Source organism: Coregonus lavaretus (assembly GCF_964263955.1).
Source record: "Coregonus lavaretus genome assembly, chromosome: 5".
Classification (NCBI taxonomy): domain Eukaryota; kingdom Metazoa; phylum Chordata; class Actinopteri; order Salmoniformes; family Salmonidae; genus Coregonus; species Coregonus lavaretus.
The window spans coordinates 64,047,271-64,073,429 of NC_139992.1; the positions used below are offsets into that span (position 1 = coordinate 64,047,271).

Genomic DNA, 26,159 nt, shown 5'->3' on the forward strand with positions numbered 1-26,159 from the left:
TTCACTGGAACTAAGGGGCCTAGGCCGAACCATGAAAAACAGCCCCAGACCATTATTCCTCCTCTACCCAACTTTACAGTTGGCACTATGCATTGGGGCAGTTAGCGTTCTCCTGGCATCCGCCAAACCCAGATTAGTCCGTTGGACTGCCAGATGGTGAAGCTTGATTCATCACTCCAGAGAATGCGTTTCCACTTCTCCAGAGTCCAATAGCAGTGAGCTTTACACCGCTCCAGCCGACGCTTGGCATTGCGCATGGTGATCTTAGGCTTGTGTGTGGCTGCTTGGCCATGGAATCCCATTTCATGAAGCTCCCAGCGAACAGTTCTTGTGCTGACGTTGCTTCCAGAGGCAGTTTGGAACTCAGTAGTGAGTGTTGCAACCGAGGACAGACAATTTTTATGTGCTACGCGTTTCAGCACTCAGCGGTCCATTTCTGTGAGCTTGTGTGGCCTACCACTTCGCGGCTGAGCCGTTGTTGCTCCTACACGTTTCCACTTCACAATAACAGCACTTACTGTTGGCCGGGGCAGCTCTAGCAGGGCAGAAATCTGACAAACTGACTTGTTGGGAAGGTGGCATCCTATGACGGTGCCACGTTGAAAGTCACTGAGCTATTCAGTACGGGCCATTCTACTGCCAATGTTTGTCTATGGAGATCGCATGGCTGTGTGCTCAATTTTATACACTTGTCAGTAGCCGAATCCACTCATTTGAAGGGGTGTCCACATACTGTTGTATAGGCTTCATGGTAGGTTACTACAAAACACAACATTTGCTATAACAAATGGTGGAAACAATAGTGATCTCTTGCTTTTGTTTATTGGAAATAAGATACAATCTGACAAGAACAATATACATCCTATCCTAACAGAAAGGTGGTATTTACCCTGGGTTATGTATTGATGTATTTGTCATATCATGAAATGCCTTTGTGATTCACTTGTGTTGGAGTATACAGCTAGCCGCTGTGGCAATGGGTTGTTAAGACTCTACCACAGGCTATTGAACAGATAATAGCTAGCTATATGTCCTGATCAAGAGTACGTTTTTTTATTTAAAGCAAGGAATTGCCACAAGCACTCTGTTTTCTGTAGTTTGAATAAAGCCTTTATTGCCTAGTTTAATACATGTCATGGCATGGTCAGTACATGGTAGCCGCTGGAGGATAGTGTCAGGTGGACTTAGTGCTGGATTCTGCGGATAGACTGGACCTGGTTGGTGTGAGCCTGGGTGCTGTACTCATTGTAGTGTCTGTACTCTCCCTGGTGTCTGTCTCTCTCCAGGATGTACTGGTAGCCACGGTAACCGGGGAACTGATAGGCCACCCAGCTGTGAAGAGAAGGGCACATGTTATTCAGTTGATAATTTTTCTAATGGCACTCTATCACACAACAGATATGAGGCTGCTATGTATGTAATATGTGACCGGATGCAGTCCTAAGCTGTTATGAAATGTACAAAACCAATCGTCTTGGAAAGTAATGGGTGATTATGTCTTTGTCAATATAGTTTACGTATCAGAGAGTGTTTATAACGAAGGCATATATAGGTTACAGAAATAAGAAAATACTTACGCTCCGGAGTTGACTTTAATTGAGGGAACCTCCTTGCTGCACCAGCCCATAGCCTGTAGAGATGGGTAGTCATCGCACATCTCGAACTTGCGTCCCTGGAAGTCTTCACACTCATACAGAGTCACCTTGCTGTCACTGTGGTTCTGTTGATAGAGGTGCATGAGCCTTAATTAGTTTATGGCTTCATCATATTTTAGAGATTTGGGAAAAATCCAAAACAGATGGATTTGAGAATTGTGGTGTGATGGTATGATGACACAATATAAACACAAGCATCATATGTGAATATATTAACCTTTAATAAAACATTATTATTATTCCTGTGCTTCATTCCTAAATATGCTTCAGATGAGTGCTTTTCTTTATCCTTGAAATTACACATTTGTGTGGGAGGAACTTACAGCACACTTAATAGGTCTGAAGGAAAGCATATGCTCGGTTCTGTAACTGCTGTTTCCGCTCCAAGCCTCGTAACGGGGGTAGTCTCCCTTCTCAAGGATGAATTGCTGGCCCTGGAACTCAGGGTACTCAAAACCCACCCAGCTAAACGACAGGCAGGGAGAGAGAGAGAGGGAATGAGAAAGAAAGAGAGAAAGAGAGAAAATAGAGTGTCAGGTTAGTTAACAAAAGCGCAACGCCCCATGGCACAGAGTGCTTTGTTGATTACAGGACAAAGGGCCAAAGCAAACACCACATGCTGCGCCTTTGGACCATTATCAGATCGCCAGTCAGCCGCTTGAACAGAACACAAGGCAGGCAGCTGGGACTAAATGGAGATTACAACAGTAGCCTACTTTGACTGACTGTCAGAAACAAAACAACGAGCTACATTTCGGGCTAATAACTCACACAAATCGATGATCTCTTGTATTGCATTCAGCTATAACATTTGGTCCATAACAATGTAAAAATGATACATAAACTATATTGCACACAGATTGCCCAAATCAGACTATCAAGTGTTGAGGGAAACACAGTGGACATGATAATGATAACGAAATGTAGCATTGTCATACCAAGCTTTGCTTATCAACTGAGGGCAGGTTCACAACAGTACAGTACAACTGCAATGTAGAATATAATATTCAAGTATACATTAGCTTCTGAGAGGAACTAAGGCTAGAAATGAATGTTATATTGAATATATTTCTCACCTTTTACTCAAACACAACTAGAATCTATGACCTGAAAATCCTCAAAACCATTGGTTGACCAAACAACATCCATGGATCTAATATAGTAAAACTACATTACTACTCTACCAATAATGTAGTACAGCTCCATTGTTTTAGGCTGGTGTAGACATCCAAAGAAAGACTTACGGTCCGTTCTCGACCTTGATGGAGCGGATCTTTTGGAATCCCCTCTCCATGATGTTCTGACACTCCAGCATGAACTCACAGCGCTTGCCCTGGAAGTTCTCCTCCTCCCAGACAGTGATCTTGAACTGGCCCATCTGTTCCATCTGCTGAGTGTTCATGGTTGCTATTTCCACCGTGGGTTTGCTCTCTACCAAATGGGGACAAGGAAGACCAGAGGTGAGGAAACTAGGCTAAAACGGAGAGCTTCACTTTGGGTTCTCTGGTAGCTAGCTATAGATGAAAGTGAACATTGATTCCTGAGCAAAGTACGAAGCACCAAACAACTCATGTTGAATGAGTTGAGCTCTCAGTTTGCACTGGGGAAATATCAGATACAAATATCAGATACATATCTCCCATATTGGATGTAATCAATCCCACTGGTTGGTACGCCAATGCACAGGAATCAGATGTTCACATTCTACCTAGGTAGTGTAAATACTTACAGACAGTACTGAGGTGGGACAGATCCAGTGTAACAATGTCGAGTCCTAGGCCCTCACTTCTGTTTTTATACTACCAAGCCCCTCATTTACTGCCGCTTTCGCACAGGCTTTGCATACTCAGCAGCGGCAGGCTGAAAGCATGCATTAGTCCACACCATTGTGGAGGCTCCAGAGGCCCATTGTGAGAAGCTTAGATCCACTGACTCATCAATATGGTACCCAGAGCCTGTGCCTGCCTGACGACCGGCCACAATAGCAACACACTGACACGACAGTTTGATTGGAAATTGGGGATAATGGCAGCATTCTTGGAGATTAACCCCAGAGGTGGGTACAAAGGCACCAATGTATGGTTGCCTGTACCCCTGCCTCAACACAGCACCCAACATGGCACCACTATCATCTCTCATTGGAAAGATGAGAAGACAGACTGATTTTCATTTCAGGAATATGTAATATTCTTTAATGTTAGATCATGTTTATACTTCATATGGCTTAAAAGAAAGCATTTTAAATGTATAACCTTTTTAATACCTGTTGTTTTTCACGCTAAATCTATTCTCGTCATATTAATTGAAAGGAATGTGAGAAAAGATTCTGACATGTTTCTAGTAGCACTCAATTCTCAGGGATTTACAATGCAGATTGTTCTATGTATTCAGTGTTCTTCAGTTATTGAATTGTCAATGGGTCCAAATTGTTTCTGTGCCTTTGTGGAGCTTATGAATGCAAAGTGGAATGTGGACCTGTGTATCAATAAAATGTATTTATAAAGCCCTTTTTACATCAGCAGATGTCACAAAGTGCTATACAGAAACCCAGCCTAAAACCCCAAACAGCAAGCAATGCAGATCTAGAAGCACGGTGGCTAGGAAAAACTCCCTAGGAAGAAACCTAGAGAGGAACCAGGCTCTGAGGGGTGGCTAGTCCCCTTCTGTATCTTCTCATCAATATCGATGGTTGACTTATAAATGTGTATCATATTTTATTTAAGAAGGCGCTTGGATATTGCAATGTTACTTCATGATCTGGAATCTTAGTATAATAATACAAATGGAACCTAGTGATGTAAATCAACTGTAATAATACCTGTCTGCAGTGACATCTTGTGGCATAATAGTTCATTACAGTGACTGATGATAATAGGCGGTAAATATGATGATACATTTGAAGTGAGGCAACATATCGCAGAGACATATGGTCAGGTCAGGTGACATTATAATAGAAAGAGCAGTCTTTGAATACAGTATGCATAATAGTATTGTATTTTCATGAACAAATTCACTTGGTGAGGGCTTTAGAAGGGTGTTGGCCTGACTCTTGGGTGGCGTCCCAAATGGCACCCTATTCCCTATAAATTGCACTACTTTTGACCAGAGCCCTATATAGTGCACTACTTTTGACCAGAGCCTTGTTGCACTGGTCAAAACTAGCGCACTAAGGAATAGGGTGCCATTTGGGAATGAGCCTTGGAACATTTACATTTCAGTTTACTTCCTGAATTGACTGGATTGAAATGGAATTGACCCCAAAGCTGTTGTAGACCTCAATTTACTTGCTGATGAAAATTGAAAATAATCAGACTTCAGACTTGGATGGTTCCCCTGCAATGCGTTTTTATTGTAGTTATACCCTTTTCTGTTGTCTCTGTGTGTGGCCACGTGTGTGCCTATATGCTTCATTGCTTGTGTGTACAGCAGCCCCTTTGAGTGGGGAGGGTTCATTGTTCTGTCTTACCTGTGTGGCCTTGTTTGCCCTGGGGCAGGTGAACATGGTGACAGAGCAGTAGTCACCCATCTGCTGGCCTTTGATCCCCCATTAGAGAGATTAGATTTGTCAACTCATCAGCTGAAGCCTAATTTCACTTGGAAATTCAGCTCTCCCTATTTGCATCTGACACATAGGGCCTACAGTACAGGCTCAGAACACAGAACTCTACTTTGAATCTTCATCTCCTTTGCAGTAGTAGTAGCTGTAAGGTTCTGTATTTATTTTCTTAGTCAACCTTGTGTTCTTGAACGTAGCCCTGTTTCTTTGTGTTCTTGAACGTAGCCCTGTCTTTCATTTTTTGTTAATTGACTTCACCTGTGTTAGTTACTCACCTGGTCTCATCAGCTCCTTATTTAGTTCAGTTCATTCTGTTTGTGCCTTGTGAGGTATTGTTTGTTTTGACTACTAAGCCTTGTCCTAGCTCGTTTGTGAGAACCAGTTATAGCCTTCAGTCCTAGTTTTTGATTCTCCTGCCTGTTTGCCTACCTGTGTATGACCATTGCCTGCCTGTGACCACGATTCCTGCCTTTTGCGAAAGCGAAATAAACACCTGCTGCGCCCTGCGCGTGAATTTACACATTTTTCTCCCTGAGTATTCATTACAGTAGGAAAGTAGTAGGCTAGTCTATTCCTCTGAACTGGTCGCATGGGTCTCTGATAGAGGGGATATTGCTCATGAAACTTTTAAATGATCGGTTGTAAATGAAATGGGACCTTTTCTAAATAAAATATACTTTGAAAAATTATTATATCAGATGCTTTTCACAATAACAATTAATATTTATTTATTGTGCATTAGAAAAGTGTAGGCTAGTCTATATTAATTTGTCTCTGGCTACAAATATCTTTATATTTTAGAAATAACTTATCTTATTTTAGATATTTTAGATACCATTTAATATCTTATTTGTGTTGGATAAAAAGAGACAACGCATAGAAATGTCTATGTATGGTCCACTGCACTTCGACAGGTTGACCACTTCATTTAGCAATGTTGGCAGCATGTTTTCCCTCCTGAGTAGCCTAACCTGCAAACAGCTAGCTGAGGTGCAGGTTGGAAGAACCAGTCAACCAGGCAGCAACCAGAGCAAACAACATTGTTTGAACATCTGTTTTTCCTTCCTCCCTGCATTTTCTCGTATCTATTCATTGTATCTTACACTGTTTGGGAAATAAACCATAGAGTGATGTGAGATGAACCAGGCTAGAGACAACTTTATTTATTCACACTTTTCCTTCTTAATTTCTTTTTACATCAATATCCCTCCATAGGGCAACGTGTACGTGTGATAACTGTGTGGTGTAAGTGAGGCAGACTGTTTCTCAGGATCCAGTTTCTCCATGGTAACAAAGCCATCCAGCCTGTGCCTATCTGACTTAGTCAGGGAGGTTGCGTAAGCACTGATGTATTGTCAGGAAGGGATGCTGCTATTGCTCACAAATTCATAGTTTCAGGTTACCCTTCAAATTGATTTTGTATTTTATTTGTATTTATACAGGGAGTCAACATTGAGACCCAGGTCTCTTTTTCAAGTGAGCCACTCAAACAACATACAAAAATATGATGCATATTGCTATAGAATATACATTTAGTTGCACCCCCTTTTGCCCTCAGAACAGTCTTAATTAGTCTGGGCATGGAGTCTACAAGGTGTCAAAAGCATTCCACAGGGATGCCGGCCCATGTCGACTCCAATGCTTCCCATTGCAGTTGACACACTCAAACCAGTGCACCTGTCAACTACTACTATACCCCGTTCAAGGGCACTTAAATATTTTGTCTTGCCCATTCACCCTCTGAATGGCATAAATACACAATCCGTGTCTCAATTATCTAAAGGCTTAAAAATCCTTCTTTAACCTGTCTCCTCCACTTCATCTACACTGGTTGAAGTGGATTTAACAAGTGACATCCACAAGGGATCATAGCTTTCACCTGGATTCACCTGGTCAGTCTGTCATGGAAATGTTTTGTACACTCAGTGTATGTTTGAACCAAGTACATATCCATACACATACCTGATCAGACGCTGATCCCAGCATGTGCAAATATTCACTTACAGCACCTTTCTTCAGAATATCGCCTTGAGGAGACACAACTCAATAGATGACAAATGGCATACAATACAACTTTATTGTCCAATGTGAATCAGAAATGTATCTTTTTGCTTTTTTATGTTTAATTAAACACAGTTCCAGGAATGGCTAAAAGGTTGTAAATGGACAGGTCTTGTTTTCTGCTTCAATGTGAGTTGGTGCCACTTGAATAGTCAGTGAGTGAGCAGACACAGACCACCACCAAATGACCTGCTCCCTGTGTGTTTTTCCCCTCTCTGCTGCTATAGAAACGAATCCTCCTAAGGACAAATTTGAACAGGCCATGACAGCTCATGCAGGTGACATCTGCTCTGTGAATGGCTCTGGCTCTGCGTCGGAGTGAACCACAACAGACAGTCAGGATTTACCCGAGGCCAAGAGAGGGTACCTCCGAAATGGTACCCTATTCCCTATATAGTGGACTACAAAAGTAGTGCACTACATAGGGAATAGGGTGCCATTTCAGACGCATCCAGAGAGGTGCTGCAGAGCCCTGGGTTCTCCCCCTCCTTCTACCCGCCTCTGTGCTCACTGCTTAGGTAAAGCCAGGCGGTTACAAGAGAAACAACCCCCAAGCATTTGCATATTTCATTAGCAACCTCTTTAACTGTCATTTGAAACAGCACACAGCCCACAGCCCACAGGGCAACACTTGTCCTCCACTTAGGCAACAGGTAGCAGTTGAACAGGCACCACAAATGCAATCATGCTTTTCTACAGACACACACAATTGTCTGAGTGTTATGATAGCCACGGACCTAAAGAATAACAGCCAATGGGGAAAAAACTGAGCTTATTTGATTTTACACATCATTCTCTCAAGATGATGTAATAGGATAAGATAATGTTGATTTTATAGCTGTATAGTCAGAATGAATTGAAATAGTCATCTTAAGAACAATTTGTTTGCACACAGTTTTATAGGTTGCTGAGACAGGGCAAATAATAATTTTCTTGAAGTAATTTTGTCCCAGTCATGTTTATCCATAAAACAGAACAGATATGAAATGATAAGAACATATTGCACCATGAAAGACTTGAATACTTGCTTGAGACATCAGGGAATAACAAAATAATATTGTGTGTACATATTTTACAGAGCCAATAGCTGCTCTGTAGAGTAAGTTGAGGAGGTGTCATTTTGGAGGTTTAGGCTGTAACTGCAGCATGAACTTTCACTGGCATGAGGATACAGGTTGTGAGGTCTCCTTACTCTGACTTTAAACAAATATTTACTGGGGCTTAGTCAAATAGGGAAACATAAGAGCAGAAATGATTACATGGGAAAGCCTTTACCATGCTGTTTATTGGCTCATTCATACAATGAAAACTGGATATGCAAACGTCTACCTGCAGTTATGCTCAAAATAGAATGGAACTATACAGATAATTGAGGTACAGGTGTTAATCATCTCATCGAAGTGGTGTGTGTGTGTGTGTGTGTGGTGAGGTAACTGGCACTACAGGTGATACTGTCTGAGGTGGAAACTGGAAAAGTTTCTGAAATGTATGCAAAGCAGTGATATGCCTATAGTGTATGATGTCTCTGTGCTTAACTAAAATGCAAAATGTTTTACAGTGCATGAGCAATGGAGAATGATGTGGTGTTTTTATGATGAGCTGTATGTTATAAGCTACATTCTCCATTTACTGGAATAAATGTCCAGACACCCATGGATTTCATAGTTAATTTAACAGAGTAGCCTAGCCTCTACAGAGGTGCAGATCCCAGGCAGCTGAGGATCCAGCCAGCAGATGGTCCATATCAGATGGCTGTTATTTGGCTGGTTAATGATTAAGATAACTACAATTAAGAAATGAACAGCTCCCTGATTCCCGGTGCACTCTGACATAATGATGACATGAATGGAGCTAACTGGTTGGATATCATCATTACAGCATGTCCATAAAGAAAAACCTAATGGTATTTAATAAAAGGAAATAACTAGGTAATACAAGTCTAATAACTAGTCGTATTAAAATCCATGGAGAGAACCATAGAATTTAGTGGTTAGCAAGTGTTGAGTCTAAAAACTTGTGAAAATGGTAACATAAAAACTTTATCCATATAAATCAAGTGAATACTGATAAAAAAGAATCCAGTTGGCCAAAAAAATTGGGGTTCGATATTTGTATCCGTTGACTTGTTAGGTAAATAAACCCAAATGTTCAAACCATAAGATATTCCATAGTGAACAATTTTAACAAACTGTTGTAGGACTATAATAATTTTGGTCTACAAAAATAAAAGTTTGTATTTGTGACAGGAAAAGACAGCAGCATCAACGACAACGACTTCTGTCGCAACATGAACTTGCTCTTCTGTTTTGTAGAAAATCTGTACCTGCTTAACGCGAGCCGAACGAACAAAACTTAATCTTCAGGTATTGTGCGTGTGGCTCAACGTGAGGCAAATACAGAAAATCAATCCAAATATGATGATCCCGTCTTGGAAAAGCAGTTGTAGACTACATTATACTCTCCATACGTCGCTCCGTCCCCACACCTGGAAAGGTGTAAAGGTTAATATTGTTGCCTAAACAGAAATATGTAGCATACCTGTCTGTAAAAGTGTCATTCACAGTTTAATCCAACATAAAAATGTGTCCGACATAAAACTTACCATTGCCTATCTATTGTCGAAAAAAGTGAGAAGGCATTTTAAAAACGCACTAGCAGTAATACCTGCGCATTGTGTGCATCTTATAGGCAACTCTAAATGCGTGTGGCCCGTTGAAGGTAGCCTATATATACTCCTGACATGGTAGGCCATCCTTCCATTTAGCTTCTCTCTCCCTCTTTTTTCAGGTTGGATTTAAAGAGAGAGAGGATTCTCCAGTGGACACCTGTCGCACGGTGCGTTGCTCAAATCCAATATTGACACAAGAGTCAGGGGGAGGGAGGGCAGACGTAGATGAGTTTAGCTCTTTATTATGCCAACCCTCCATCTCTATGCAAACCAACCGTGCGTTGCGCTCCGTCCAATCGACGAGATGGCAGGATTTGCTGACCTTTGTGCTTAAGCTGAACCGGTGGAAAATGGGACATTCAAAGGTTGCTTTATTCACCTGTGTTGAAGGTAGGAGAAAACCCACCTGCCTGCCTCCCTGCTCTGTTCCCCATCATGTCATTTACACATATTTCCATATCATGTGGCTTGCAAATTAGTTCCTTAACTAGTCATCAGACCTTGCCTTGCAAAAAGACTGTGGTGTGTTATGTAGACTGCCTGATTTCACAAATAGTAAAAAGAAAGTAGATACCATACAAACTGAAACAAGCCCAACATATTCACTGTTTATTAGTGGCTAGGGTATACAGCATAGACTACACCTGGATGGCACACCACAAATAGCCATCAGAGGGCTATAGACTTCACTGGTTCATCATACATTGGCATCAAATATATACTGTGTTGTAAACACAACTCAATTGATCGTTGTAATGTCAATGAATTAATATACAATTCCAAGGTTTGTTTTGTAAGCTGAATCTTTTAAGTCTTCCATCTGTAGAAAACACCCTTGATGAAAAGGATCACAATCCTAGAGATGTTTATAGAGACTTCAAAGAACACTGATAATTACAGCAAATGAATTTATTGAATTCATTTCACAATTCCATATAACTGGTCAACACAAATCATTTCGAAAAATGCTAATTAGATTATCATATAAAAACAACACTATGGAGGGGAAAACATGTCCCTGTTGCCAAAGGCTAAAATTAGCATCATCGTAGTTCAGTTGATTTAGCAAGTTTTGTAACTAGTTGTGGCTAAGAGAAAGAACAGGTCTCAGCAGCTGGTTGGAGGGAATAATCATGGTTTCACATTAGCGATGTGGTGTCTGCTCTACTCTTTGTCTGCATCCCAAATGGCACCCAATATAGTGTACTACTTTTAAACATGGCCCAAGTGCCTACTCCTAGTTTGCATCCCAAATGGCACCCTATGCCCTACATAGTGCACTACTTTTGACTAGGGCCCATAGGGCTCTGGTCAAAAGTAGTGCACGAATGGGTCCTGGTCAAAAGTAGTGCACAATATATAGAATAAGGTGCCAATTAGGATGCAGCCCCAATCTTTGACGTCTCATTGGCTTGACGTGTTGAGTCTCTTGGTGTAGGCGTTCCAGCCTGCCTCTCTGTACTCTGCAGCAGCCTTCACCCTATCAGAGGCCCCCAGGATACCACGGCCTACGATGATGATGTCAGAGCCTTTTTTACATATCACATCATCAGGACTGGAGTACTGCTGGCCCAGACCATCTCCTGAAACAGAAAGGATGGAGATTATGATAAATGAACAGTGTGGTACCCTACAGTTTGTTACTGAAGAGGTAAAGAAAACTCTGAAAACAAGGGCTGCCTTCAAAATGGCACCTTATTTTCAACATAGTGCACTACTTTTTACCAGTGCACTATGTAGATAGGGAGCCAATACAGACGCAACCAAGATAAGTGACCCAGTCTTCATTTATTGGACACTAGCACCATCTTGTGGCAATGAGCAATTACAACAGGACAAACATTGGCTGAGAATGACAGAACACTGGACAGGATGGATGAAGTTAACAGGTATAGAGTGTGGTACCTCCTGACTGCATCTGCACCCCTGGAGTCATGTGTACAAACTCAGGCTTGCTGCTGATCTTGGAGCCAGAGATGAACCCAAAAACAAATTCAGAGTACTCCTCAGCCATTTTCACCTATGGAATGACAGAAAAAATCATTTGAAATCCTCAAGGATGAAAGATTAAGGATTACATTAAGGTATCCAACTATTACTTCAGTTAAGCTGTCCGATGGTGATGGAATAATTAATCCATTTTGGACTGGAAAATGACACTACGCAAACATCCTTATTCATCCTTATTAAAACATACTAGAATGTAATCAGGCTTTCACTGTCGCCATGCAAGATGATAGTGTGTCCTGAATGTAACACATTGCAGAGGGCTGTGGGAGGTTAGAGAGAGGGACAGAACATTCTGTTCTCATGGCATTCTCACTGAGGAACAGCTTGCTGGAGCGCTTTGCTTACCACAGCCTGCGTGTAGTCCCCTGTTGCTAGGGAACCCTGGGAGCTCATCTGACCTATGAGGAGACAGCCACGGTCCAGCGGACGGCCCACCGCACTGAGCCCCTTCACCACCCCAGGGCCTGGCACCGCATGGGCATTAATGATGTGAGACCACGAGGAGATCTGGTAGAGCCCACCTGAGAAATACAGAGGAAAACACACGACAGTCAGGAGACCTAGAAATAATAGCAACCAGGTATTCATTAGGATGGATTAGGATCATCTATTTTAACACTGGGCGCGTTGGTTTTGCATAGCCTGGTGCACCGGGTGGGCAGAGGTTTGCACATTTGAAACCATTACATTGGTGTTAAAGTGAAATCGCCACCCACCCTGGGCGCACGGCGATGCAAAACGAGTGCGCCTACTAATCACCTTCATACTGGTGCTTGACCGTGTTTCCGATGTCGGCGAACTTGCGGTCCTCAAAGATGAGGAAGTTGTGTTTGAGGCCCAGGTCCCTGAGGGACTGGGTGAAGGCTGGGCTGAAGTCCTGAAGGATGTCCACGTGGGTCTTCAACACACACATCTGAGGCCCCAGAGAGTCAGCCAGCTGCAGTAGCTCCTCGCAGGCCGTCATGTCTGCTGACACACACAGGTTGGTCTTCTTTTCTTCCATCAGTCTGAGGAGCTGGGCGGCCAGAGGGTGTGTATTCTGGAGCTTGGCCCTGTCTCCATAGCTCAGCTCCGCTGGCTTGCAGTGCTTTTTGGCTGCAGGTGAGCCGTTCTTCTCCTCCTCACCAGAGGGCTTGTAGGTGTTGTTCTCCTGGATGAACCTGCACACGCTCTGGGCAGTGGAAGAGTCAATGCGATCCGCCTGAAGCAGGGTGTTGAGGAGTTTGGAGATGGAGATGACGGAGTGAAGCGTGATGCCCCTCTTGGCCAGCATGGCCCCACCTCCCTGCTCCCTGTCCATCAACACGATGGCGTCTGTCACCTTTAAACCCTCCGCCTGGAGCACCAGGGCCGTCTCTATGACGCTGCTGCCGCTGGTCACTACATCCTCGATGATCAGACACGTGTCTCCAGGGTGAATTGTCCCTTCTATAATCTTCTTAGTTCCTAGGATGAAAGAGATGGAACATATTGGGGCGGCAGGTAGCTTAGTGGGTAAGAGCGTTGTGCCAGTAACCGAAAGGTCACTGGTTCTAATCCCTGAGCCGACTAGGTGAAAAATCTGTCGATGTGCCCTTAAGCAAGGCACTTAACCCTAATTGCTCATGTAAGTCACTCTGGATAAGAGCATCTGCTAAATGACTCAAATGTAAATGTATATTGTGGCCATGATGTCTGATATGAGAGATCTGAAATCTATTTAGACTGATGAAATCCTCTAACACTTTCTAGCTACAAATGTAGACTGAACTGACGGGATGCATAAAGAGAACAATCAAATTTGACCAATTATGAAATCGCACCATAGTCTTTGGCTTCTTTTCTTCGGATGAGCATGGGCAGCTCGTGTTTGGAGCAGATGATTGTAGCCAGGGGCAGAGCGGTGTATGGGACACCACACACAGAGCTGTATTTTAAGTCCTCATCTTTGGCGCGTTGATAAAGAAGACTTGACACCTAAAGGCAAACAAACCCATCAAAACACTAAGCCAACAAACTCCAACTAATGAGGTCATAACATACATTTAACTACTTATTGTTGGTCTTGATTTGATTGCCTCCGAACAGACATAGCTCAGCGTTTCCCAAACAGCAATCAAGCTTTGATAATTTCAATCAGCTGTATAGTGCTAGGGCAAAAACCAAAACGTGAACCCCATTGGGGTCCCCATGACCGAGTTTGGGAAACGCTGACATTGCTGTTGTTTCCAATACTCATGGAAAACACGTGTTTACCAACCTGGTTCATGAGAGATGGGTAAGAAACAATAACTCTGAAATCAAAATAAATCGGCGAGGTTATTCCACTCTTCAGCCTGAACGTTCCGAATTTCACGGCCTGAACATCATGCAACTTTAACATTAAACTTTTAAGGCAAACGTTTTCCATTTTCAATGTTTTAACTACATTAGCTAATAGTAAGCTAGACAGCGGTCTCTCTCCGCATCTCGTCAGACACTAAAAAAGTGTTTCCAGGTCACGGAATTTTCAAAATAAAAGTCCCCAATTTAATATTAGAAAAGTGTCATTAACATGTATTTAGTCATAATATGATTTTTTTTGTCTAAACATTAACAATTATTAATATTTATTCATATTTAAGTGACATGTGCATTAAATGTAGGTCAAATAAATACCCCCAACGCAATACACTGTATATGAAAAACATACTGGCTTATAGAAAGAAAACTATTCTAGGTGCTGAAGTAAACGTGGGGTTGGGACTACTCACTAGGGTCTGTAGAATCTATATATTGTGTTATTTTATGGGGGACAGAGGTCTAAATGCCCAGTAACACTTTCTACTCCAACCCACTACATTGGTCCCAATGCAATACACTATGGGCCTATAAATTACATATTGGCTTATAGAGAGAAAACTATTCTAGGTGCCGAAGTAGAAGTGGGGTTGGGATTACTCAGTAGGGTCTGTAGAATCTATATATGGTGTTATTTCATGGGGGACTATGGTCTAAATACCCAAATATCCACCCACTTCCTGTTCACTACAATGCAATACACTGTAGGCCTATAGGTGATTACTTACTTCCAAGACACAATGTAAACAATGATGGACAGGCATACCTGTTAACAACCTAGATTAACCTAATGATGATGAGCCAGTTGCACCTTTTACACATTTAAATCAGCCCAAGGCCAGTGTGCACCTGTGCCAAAAAATGGATCTTGGCCTGAAACGACTTCAAATGGAGCCACTGGACACTACTAATATGGTACTGTACAGGAAAAAAACGTTAGATTTTGTCCATAAAACCAGGGTCCAGTCTACTCACTAGAGTCCCTAGAATATAAAACAGCCATTCCCCTCTTCAAGACTCAGATGAGGTCCACCAAGGCCAGAACTGCAAGGATTGGTAATAACATCTACTATGAGGCTATGCGGTCAGTGAACTCATGTTGAGTCTAAATCAACATGTAAAGTGTTGGTCCCATGTTTCATGAGCTGAAATAAAAGATCCCAGAAATTGTTAATATGCCCAAAAAGCTTATTTCTCTCAAATGTTATGCACAAATTTGTTAACATCCCTGTTAGTGAGCATTTCTCCTTTGCCAAGATAATCCATCCACCTGACAGGTGTGGCATATCAAGAAGCTGATTAAACAGCATGATCATTACACAGGTGCACCTTGTGCTGGGGACAATAAAAGGCCTCTCTAAAATGTGCAGTTTTGTCACACAACACAATGCCACAGATGTCTCAAGTTTTGAGGGAGCGTGCAATTGGCATGCTGACTGCAGGAATTTCCACCAGAACTGTTGCCAGAGAATATAATTTTAATTTCTCTACCATAAGCCGCCTCCAACGTCGTTTTAGAAAATACATCCAATCGGCCTCACAACCGCAGACCGCGTCGTGTGTATGGTGTCGTGCGAGCGAGCGGTTTGCTGATGTCAACGTTGTGAACAGTGTGCTCTATGGTGGCAGTGGGGTTATGGTATGGGCAGGCATAAGCTACGGACAACGAACGCAATTGCATTTTAACAATGGCAATATGAATGCACAGAGATACCGTGACGAGATCCTGAGGCCCATTGTCGTGCCATTCATCTGCCGCCATCACCTTATGTTTTAGCATGAAAAATGCATGGCCCCATGTCGCAAGGATCTGTACACAATTCCTGGAAGCTGAAAATGTCCCAGTTCTTCCATGGCTTGCATACACACCAGACATGTCACCCATTGAGCATGTTTGGGATGCTCTGGATCGACGCGTACGACAGTGTGTTCCAGTTCCCGCTAATAACCAGCAACTTCACACAGCCATTGAGGAGAAGTGGGACAACATTCCACAGGCCACAACCAACAGCCTGATCAACTCTATGCGAAGGAGATGTGTCACGCTGCATGAGGTAAAATGGTGGTCACACCACATACTGACTGGTTTTCTGATCCATGCCCCTACTTTTTTTTTTTAAGGTATCTGTGACCAACAGAAGCATATCTGTATTCCCAGTCGTGAAATCCATAGATTAGGGCCTAATGAATTTATTTCAATTGACTGATTTCCTTATATGAACTCTAACTCAGTAAAATCCTTGAAATTGTTGCATGTTCTTTTTATATTTTTGTTCAGTATACTGTATGTACGGTTTTTGTCGACGTTTGGCTAGCTAACTATGTCAGTGTCTGTAATAGTAGCTAGCTAGCTACCTTAGCTAGCTACCTACCTTAGCTAGCTAGCTTAGTCTGAAAGTTCTTCTGGACTGTCTTGGACACTGTTTCACTCGTTAGCTAGCTAGCTAGCTACGTTAGCTAAGTTAGCTGGCTAGCTAGCTAAGTTACCATAGCTAGATTTGACTTAATTTCCATCTGGCTTAATTTAACCAAGCTATATGGCAGGCTTATCTCATGCTTGCATGGTGATTGATTGAGTTAGCTAGCGTTACTAAACTGGTTTTCAATGGTTTCTGACAGTGGCAGCTTTAGTCAGACTTGTGAAGTTGAGGAGAATGATGCAAAATAGCTAGGTAGCTAACGTTATAGTACCTTAAATTTGATTTAGCCAAGTTAGTTTAGCTAGCTAAGTCTCAAACATTTCTTTATTTCTGTACTTAAATACCGAGATCAAGGCCAATGAATGGACAGCTTGTAAAGATACATTTTAGTCATTTAGCGACTTACAGTTAGTGAGTGCATACATTATTATTTATTTTGTTTTATTTTTATACTGGCCCCCCGTGGGAATCGAACCCACAACCCTGGCGTTGCAAACGCCATGCTCTACCAACTGAGCTACATCCCTGCCGGCCATTCCCTCCCCTACCCTGGACAATGCTGGGCCAATTGTGCGGGGCCCCATGGGTCTCCCGGTCGCGGCCGGCTACGACAGAGCCTGGATTCGGTACCTGCATCTGTGGCCGCTGTGCCTACTCCTTCCCCTATGATTTCGTCCCTGCTCTTGATTTCGTCCCTGCTCCATATTAAGAAATGTGACTGTTCCTGGTGCAAAAACAATGTCCTATCCCAGAGCTCGAGTAAATTACATTACTAAGCTGCTCTCGAATGTACTACGTCAGGACATGGAAATCGATTCTATCGTACTCCATGTGGGTTTTAATGACATTATGAAGGGCAGCTCTGAACAGTTGAAAGTGGATTTTAAAGAGCTGATTGACTCTCTGCTAGACACCAATAAAAGACCCCTCATATCTGGCCCTGTGCCCTCTCTGAATCGTGGCATTGAACACTTTAGCAGGATTATTTCTCTTCACAACTTGCTACGTGATTATTGCAGCTCAATGGAGGTAACTTTTGTTGACAATTTCGATACCTTTTGGAAACAAAACCCGTTTATATAAGGAGGACGGTATCCACCCAAATCATTTGGGTTCGTGGATCCTTTCAGAGCATTATAAGGCTGCGTTGAGACAATGACTTATCAATGACCCAAGCTCAGCTCAGTTAATCCCTACCATTGTGTCGCTGAGTTGTCACAATGCTTCAGCAAATGTACATTATACCAGGGGCGTTGGTAGACACAATGTAAATACCTAATTTATGTCCCTCTAACTGCCCTGAATGCCTCTGCTGATCCTATAGCTATTGTATGCAGTAATCATGTGCCAATGAACCAGAGTTATACTGTTAGCACTGAGGCGGTGTGCCCTAGCAGGAAGTCCACTGTGTGCAGCTCACCCTGCACTAACATAAATAGCATGAGTATGTCTATTTCTGCTAAACTTCCTAGTAAAGCAAGGAAAACAAGCAAGCATCCCTGAAAAGTGCTCATAATAGCCCATGTTAACATATGTAGCTTAAGAAACAAGGTTCATGAAATTAATATCTTACTAGCAACAGATGACATTCATATTCTGACTATCTCTGAAACTCACTTAGATCATACATTTGATGATACAGTGGTAGCAATAAAAAGTTATAACGTTTACAGAAAAGACAGAAATGCCAATGGTGGAGGTGTTGCTCTTTATATTCAGAACCACATTCCTGTAACGCTTAGAGAGGATCTCATGTTAAATACTGTTGAAGCAATATGGCTACAGGTTCATCTGCCTCACCTAAAGCCCATTCTTGTGGGAAGCTGCTATAGACCACCAAGTGCTAACAGTCAGTATCTGGATAATATGTGTGAAATGCTTGATAATGTATGTAACATCAACAGAGAGGTATATTTTCTGGGTGATTTAAATATTGACTGGCTTTCATCAACCTGCCCACTCAAGAAAAAGCTTCAAACTGTAACCAGTGCCTGCAACCTGGTTCAGGTTATCAGTCAACCTACTAGGGTAGTTACAAACAGCATAGGAATGAAATCATCAACATGTATTGATCACATCTTTACTAATCTTTACAATATAGTAGCCATATCTAGGAAAACCAAAGTTCCAAAGGCTGGGCCTAATATAGTGTATAAGAGGTCATACAATACGTTTTGTAGTGATTCCTAGGTTGTTGATGTAAAAATATTTTTGGGTCCATGGTGTGTAATGAGGAGCAAACAGATGCTGCACTTGACACATTTATGAAATTGCTTATCCCACTTACTAATAAGCATGCACCCATTAAGAAAATGACTGTAAACACTGTTAAATCCCCATGGATTGATGAGGAATTTAAAAATTGTATGGTTAAGAGGGATGAGGCAAAAGGAATGGCAAATAAGTCTGACTGCACAACCGATTGCCAAACGTACTGCAAATTGAGAAATCATGTGACTAAACTGAATAAAAAGAAGAAGAAACTACACTATGAAACAAAGATAAATTACATAAAGAATGAAAGTAAAAAGCTTTGGGGCACCTTAAATGAAATTTTGCGAAAAAATGCAAACTCAGCTCCATCAATCATTGAATCAGATGGCTCATTCATAACAAAACCGACTGATATTGCCAACTACTTTAATGTTTTTTTCATTGGCAAGATTAGCAAACTTAGGCATGACATGCCAACAACAAACGCTGACACTACACATCCAAGTATATCTGACCAAAGTATGAAAGACAAGAATTGACATTTTGAATTCCGTAAAGTGAGTGTGGAAGAGGTGAAAAAATGATTGTTGTCTATCAATAATGACAAGCCACCGGGGTATGACAACTTAAGCCTACTAGTAAGTGTGTGCCCTAAGGCCTGGAGGGAAGCCAAAGTCATTCCGCTACCTAAGAATAGTAAAGCCCCCTTTACTGGCTCAAATAGCCAACCAATCAGCCTGTTACCAACATTTACATTTTACATTTTAGTCATTTAGCAGACGCTCTTATCCAGAGCGACTTACAGGAGCAATTAGGGTTAAGGGGGGGGGGGGGGGAGGGGGGGGTGCCAGAGCAGCGAACAGTTTTGACTGGGCTGAGCGGGAACTATGCTTCTGCAGAGGTAGGGGAGCCAGCAGGCCAGAGGTGGATGAACGCAGTGCCCTCGTTTGGGTGTAGGGACTGATCAGAGCCTGAAGGTACGGAGGTGCCGTTCCCCTCACAGCTCCGTAGGCAAGCACCATGGTCTTGTAGCAGATGCGAGCTTCAACTGGAAGCCAGTGGAGTGTGCGGAGGAGCAGGGTGACGTGAGAGAACTTGGGAAGGTTGAACACCAGACGGGCTGCGGCATTCTGGATGAGTTGTAGGGGTTTAATGGCACAGGCAGGGAGCCCGGCGAACAGCGAGTTGCAGTAATCCAGACGGGAGATGACAAGTGCCTGGATTAGGACCTGTGCCGCTTCCTGTGTAAGGCAGGGTCGTACTCTCCGAATGTTGTAGAGCATGAACCTACAGGATCGGGTCACCGCCTTGATGTTAGCGGAGAACGACAGGGTGTTGTCCAGGGTCACGCCAAGGCTCTTCGCACTCTGGGAGGAGGACACAACGGAGTTGTCAACCGTGATGGCGAGATCATGGAACGGGCAGTCCTTCCCCGGGAGGAAGAGCAGCTCCGTCTTGCCGAGGTTCAGCTTGAGGTGGTGATCCGTCATCCATACTGATATGTCTGCCAGACATGCAGAGATGCGATTCGCCACCTGGTTATCAGAAGGGGGAAAGGAGAAGATTAGTTGTGTGTCGTCAGCGTAGCAATGATAGGAGAGGCCATGTGAGGATATGACAGAGCCAAGTGACTTGGTGTATAGCGAGAATAGGAGAGGGCCTAGAACTGAGCCCTGGGGGACACCAGTGGTGAGAGCACGTGGTGCGGAGACAGCTTCTCGCCACGCCACTTGGTAGGAGCGACCGGTCAGTTAGGACGCAATCCAAGAGTGAGCCGCGCCGGAGATGCCCAGCTCGGAGAGGGTGGAGAGGAGGATCTGATGGTTCACAGTATCAAAGGCAGCACACAGGTCTAGAAGGACAAGAGCAGAGGAGAGAGAGTTAGCTTTAGCAGTGCGGAGAGCCTCTGTGACACAGAGAAGAGCAGTCTCAGTTGAATGACCAGTCTTGAAACCTGACTGGTTTGGATCAAGAAGGTCATTCTGAGAGAGATAGCAAGAGAGTTGGCTAAAGACGGCACGCTCAATCGTTTTGGAGAGAAAAGAAAGAAGGGATACTGGTCTGTAGTTGTTGACATCGGAGGGATCGAGTGTTGGTTTTTTGAGAAGGGGTGCAACTCTCGCTCTCTTGAAGACGGAAGGGACATAGCCAGCGGTCAAGGATGAGTTGATCAGCGAGGTGAGGTAAGGGAGAAGGTCACCGGAGATGGTCTGGAGAAGAGAGGAGGGGATAGGGTCAAGCGGGCAGGTTGTTGGGCGGCCTGCCGTCACAAGTCGCAAGATTTTATCTGGAGAGAGAGGGGAGAAAGAAGTCAAAGCATAGGGTAGGGCAGTGTGAGCAGGACCAGCAGTGTCATTTGACTTAACAAACGAGGATCGGATGTCGTCAACCTTCTTTTCAAAATGGTTGACGAAGTCATCCACAGAGAGGGAGGGGGAGGGGGGGGGATTCAGCAGGGAGGAGAATGTGGCAAAGAGCTTCCTAGGGTTAGAGGCGGATGCTTGGAATTTAGAGTGGTAGAAAGTGGCCTTATCAGCAGAAACAGATGAAGAAAATGTAGAGAGGAGGGAGTGAAAAGATGCCAGGTCTGCAGGGAGTCTAGTTTTCTTCCATTTCCGCTCAGCTGCCCGGAGCTCTGTTCTGTGAGCTCGCAATGAGTCATCAAGCCACGGAGCTGGAGGGGAGGACCGAGCCGGCCGGGAGGATAGGGGACATAGAGAGTCAAAGGATGCAGAAAGGGAGGAGAGGAGGGTTGAGGAGGCAGAATCAGGAGATTGGAGGGAGAAGGTTTGAGCAGAGGGAAGAGATGATAGGATGGAAGAGGAGAGAGTAGCGGGAGAGAGAGAGCGAAGGTTGCGACGGCGCATTACCATCTGTGTAGGGGCAGAGTGAGTAGTGTTGGAGGAGAGGGAGAGAGAAAAGGATACAAAGTAGTGGTCGGAGACTTGGAGGGGAGTTGCAGTGAGATTAGTAGAAGAACAGCATCTAGTAAAGATGAGGTCAAGCGTATTGCCTGCCTTGTGAGTAGGGGGGGATGGTGAGAGGGTGAGGTCAAAAGAGGAGAGGAGTGGAAAGAAGGAGGCAGAGAGAAATGAGTCAAATGTAGACTTAGGGAGGTTGAAATCCCCCAGAACTGTGAGGGGTGAGCCATCCTCAGGAAAGGAACTTATCAAGGCGTCAAGTTCATTGATGAACTCTCCAAGGGAACCTGGAGGGCGATAGATGACAAGGATATTAAGCTTAAATGGGCTAGTGACTGTGACAGCATGGAATTCAAATGAGGAGATAGACATTTAGTAAACTTTTGGAAAAAATTGTGTTTGACCAGATACAATGCTATTTTACAGTAAACAAATTGACAACAGACTTTCAGCATGCTTATAGGGAAGGATATTCAATAAGCACAGCACTTACACAAATAACTGATGATTGGCTGAGAGAAATTGACGATAAAAAGATTGTGGGGGCTGTTTTGTTAGACTTCAGTGCGGCTTTTGACATTATCGATCATAGTCTGCTGCTGGAAAAACATGTGTTATGGCTTTACACTCCCTGTTATATTGTGGATAAATAGTTACCTGTCTAACAGAACACAGAGGGTGTTCTTTAATGGAAGCCTCTCCAACATAATCCAGGTAGAATCAGGAATTCCCCAGGGCAGCTGTTTAGGCCCCTTACTTTTTGTCAATCTTTACTAATGATATGTCACTGGCTTTGAGTAAAGCCACGTCAGCTACTACAGCGACTGAAATGACTGCAACACTTAACAAAGAGCTGCAGTTAGTTTCAGAATTGGTGGCAAGGAATAAGTTAGTCCTAAATATTTCAAAAACTAAAAGCATTGTATTTGGGACACATCATTCACTAAACCCTAAACCTCAACTAAATCTTATAATAAATAATGTGGAAATTGAGCAAGTTGAGGTGACTAAACTGCTTGGATAACCCTGGATTGTAAACTGTCATGGTCAAAACATATTGATACAACAGTAGCTAAGATGGGGAGTATTCTGTCCATAATAAAGCGCTGCGCTAACTTCTTAACAGCACTATCAACAAGGCAGGTCCTACAGGCCCTAGTTTTGCCACACCTGGACTACTGTTCAGTCGTGTGGTCAGGTGCCAAAAATAGAGAATTAGGACATTTGCAATTGGCTCAGAACAGGGCAGCACAGCTGGCCCTTGGATGTACACAGTTAGCTAACATTAATAATATGCATGTCAATCTCTCCTGGCTCAAAGTGGAGGAGAGATTGACTTCATCACTACTTGTATTTGTGAGAGGTAGTGACATGTTGACTGCACCGAGCTGTCTGTTTGAACTACTGGCACACAGCTTGGACACCCATGCATACCCCTCAAGACATGCCAGCAGAGGTCTCTTCACAGTCCCCAAGTCCAGAACAGACTATGGGAGGTGGACAGTACTACATAGAGTCATGACTACATGGAACTCTATTCCACATCAAGTAACTGATGAAAGCAGTAAAATTAGATTTAAAAAACATAAAAATACACCTTATTGAACAGCGGGGACTGTGAAGCAACACAAACATAGGCACAGACACATGCATACACGCACACGATAACAAATGCACTAAACACACACGTACACATGGATTTTGTGTTGTAGATATGTGGTAGTGGAGTAGGGGCCTGAAGGCACACACTTAGTGTGTTGTGACATCTGTTGTGAATGTATTGTAATGTTTTTAAAATTGTATAACTGCCTTCATGTTGCTGGACCCCAGGAAGAGTAGCTGCTGCCTTGCCAGCAGCTAATGGGGATCCATAATAAATACAAACACAAATACCTGCAGGCTGCAATGTTTTTATTTGTTGGCTTTATGTAGGCTATTTTTACATAGTTGGCAATGGCAATAGAAGTTACTTTTTAGGTTTGTATCATTTCTATTTAGATCTGGATAGAATTTTGATAAACCACATGACAATGATTTTGAGATATGAAGACGTTATTATAAACTAAATTAAACTGTTTCACAAAAATGTGCATATGAAAACCATAACTGGCACGCAGATCGGTAGAAATTGTAAGATAAATTGGCATTCCACATGAGAAAGGTTGCCGACTCCTCATGTAGCCTATTACTGGCAACTTCGGGAGAGTAATGGTAGAATCTGCAAAAGCCAGCAGGAGCGGGAGGAGAATAATTGGGTCAGGTTACCTTTTTTTCTTCTGGTTATCTAGATCTCTGGTGCCCTCTTGAGGCATCAAACCGTAAGCTTAAAGCATCAGACAATCTCAATGCATATAGTTGATTTTATTAAAACACATAGGGTGTGTCTATACAGTGCATTCGGAAAGTTTTCAAACCCTTTGAATATTTCCACGATTTGTTACGTTACAGCCTTATTCTAAAATTGATTAAAATGCTTTTTTCCCTCATTAATCTACACACAATACCCCATAATGACAAAGCAAAAACAGGTTTTTAGAAATTGTTACAAATGTATAAAAAAAAAAAACGGAAATATCACATTTACATAAGTATTCAGACCCTTTACTCAGTACTTTTTGAAAGCAACTTTGGCAGCGATTACAGCCTCAATTCTTCTTGGGTATTACGCTGCAAGCTTGGCACACCTGTATTTGGGGAGTTTCTCCCATTCTTCTCTGCAGATTCTCTCAAGCTCTGTCAGGTTGGATGGGGAGCGTCGCTGCACAGCTATTTTCAGGTCTCTCCAGAGATGTTCGATCAGGTTCAAGTCCGGGCTCTGGCTGGGCCACTCAAGGACATTCAGAGACTTGTCCCAAAGCCACTCCTGCATTCTCTTGGCTGTGTGTTTAGGGTTGTTGTCCTGTTGGAAGGTGAACCTTCGCCCCAGTCTATGGTCTGGAGCAGGTTTTCATCAAGGAGCTCTCTGTACTTTGCTCCGTTTGTCTTTCCCTCGATCCTGACTAGTCTCCCAGTTCCTGCCGGTGAAAAACATGCCCCCAGCATGATGCTGCCACCACCTTGCTTCACCGTAAGGATGGTGCCAGGTTTCCTCCAGACGTGACGTTTGGCATTCAGGCCAAAGAGTTCAATCTTGGTTTCATCAGACCAGAAAATCTTGTTTCTCATGGTCTGAGAGTCTTTACGTGCCTTTTGACAAACTCCAAGTGGGCTGTCATGTGCCTTTCACTGAGGAGTGGCTTCCGTCTGGCCACTCTACCATAAAGTGTAGTGCTGCAGAGATGGTTGTCCTTCTGGAAGGTTCTCCCATCTCCACAGAGGAACTCTGGAGCTCTGTCAGAGTTACCATCGAGTTCTTGGTCACCTCCCTGACCAAGGCCTTTCTCCCCGGATTGCTCAGTTTGGCTGGGTGGCCAGCGCTATGAAGAGTCTTGGTGGTTCCAAACTTCTTCCATTTAAGAATGATGGAGGCCACTGTGTTTTTGGGGACCTTCAATGCTGCAGACATTACTTGGTACCCTTCCCCAGATCTGTGCCTCGACACAATCCTGTCTCTGAGCTCTACGGACAATTCCTTCGACCTCATGGCTTGGTTTTGCTCTGACATGTATTGTCAACTGTGGGACCTTATTTAGACAGGCGTGTGCCTTTCCAAATCATGTCCAATCAATTGAATATACCACAGGTGGACTCCAATCAAGTTGTAGAAACATCTGAAGGATGATCAATGGAAATGAGGGAAAACAATTATTTAATCCATTTTAGAATAAGGCTGTAACGTAACAAAATTAGGAAAAAGTGAAGGGAAAAAGACACGTTAAACAATTTCAAGCATTCGATTAGTCGAAAGAACAGACGACTTTCGGATGACCAAGATTTTTTACAATTGGGTATGTTACGGATACACGTATCCTGTATGTGTTTTTGTGTTTTTCCTCTCCTTCTGCCCTAATCACAGGTGTCCTTTGTGTTCCTGATTGGAGGTCGTTGGTGTGTCCCACCTGTCAGTCATCAGTTAATCTGCTGATTGCTGAGGTGGTACCAATCAGTGGACTTTTCTCCTGATTGCACCACCTGTTTCTGTTTTCTTACCCAATCATATCAAGCATCCCCTTGTTTTAAAAGCTAGTCCGTTGTGTTTGCTGACAGAGACTCTTTTTGTTTGTGAGTATGTATACAGTGGTGTCTTGTTTTTGTGTACTCACTCGTTAGCTATTTAGTCCGTATGGTACCTATATTGTTTGTTTGTGCTTGGGAAAAGGGGGATTTAGCAAGTCACCCTTGGGCATACACTACCCGTAGGAAAACCTTGTCTAAACACACTAGTTAGACCTGAGC

The 26,159-nt window shown here is 43.2% G+C and overlaps 2 protein-coding genes across 2 annotated transcripts; both read right to left on the bottom strand.

Moving 5' to 3' along the window:
• Positions 1 to 1,184: 1,184 nt before the first annotated feature.
• Positions 1,185 to 3,057, bottom strand: LOC311129372 (beta-crystallin A2-like; the record flags this gene model as incomplete). Its single annotated transcript, XM_084161657.1, has 4 exons — positions 1,185 to 1,332; positions 1,578 to 1,720; positions 1,979 to 2,120; positions 2,900 to 3,057. The coding sequence occupies 4 exons, from the start codon at positions 3,055 to 3,057 to the stop codon at positions 1,185 to 1,187; spliced, it is 591 nt and encodes a 196-aa protein (XP_084017783.1).
• Positions 3,058 to 10,526: 7,469 nt separating this feature from the next.
• LOC311129403 (uridine 5'-monophosphate synthase-like) lies at positions 10,527 to 14,388 on the bottom strand. The gene is made up of 6 exons (XM_084161686.1): positions 14,190 to 14,388; positions 13,753 to 13,906; positions 12,710 to 13,396; positions 12,296 to 12,471; positions 11,846 to 11,960; positions 10,527 to 11,523 (listed from the first exon to the last, which is right to left on the bottom strand). Exons 1-6 carry the CDS (start codon positions 14,337 to 14,339, stop codon positions 11,345 to 11,347), a joined length of 1,461 nt encoding a protein of 486 aa, XP_084017812.1. The 5' UTR covers positions 14,340 to 14,388; the 3' UTR covers positions 10,527 to 11,344.
• Between the last annotated feature and the right edge of the window lie 11,771 nt (positions 14,389 to 26,159).

What these genes read in the sequence shown, in the direction of transcription:
- LOC311129403 (XM_084161686.1), bottom strand. Translation starts at nt 14,339, where the DNA reads ATGGAAAACGTTTGCCTTAAAAGTTTAATGTTAAAGTTGCATGATGTT. An exon ending in ACCCATCTCTCATGAACCAG is followed by an intron (nt 13,907 to 14,189) that starts GTTGGTAAACAC and finishes GTTTGCCTTTAG; the next exon opens with GTGTCAAGTCTTCTTTATCA. An exon ending in GGTCAAGCACCAGTATGAAG is followed by an intron (nt 12,472 to 12,709) that starts GTGATTAGTAGG and finishes TGTATTTCTCAG; the next exon opens with GTGGGCTCTACCAGATCTCC.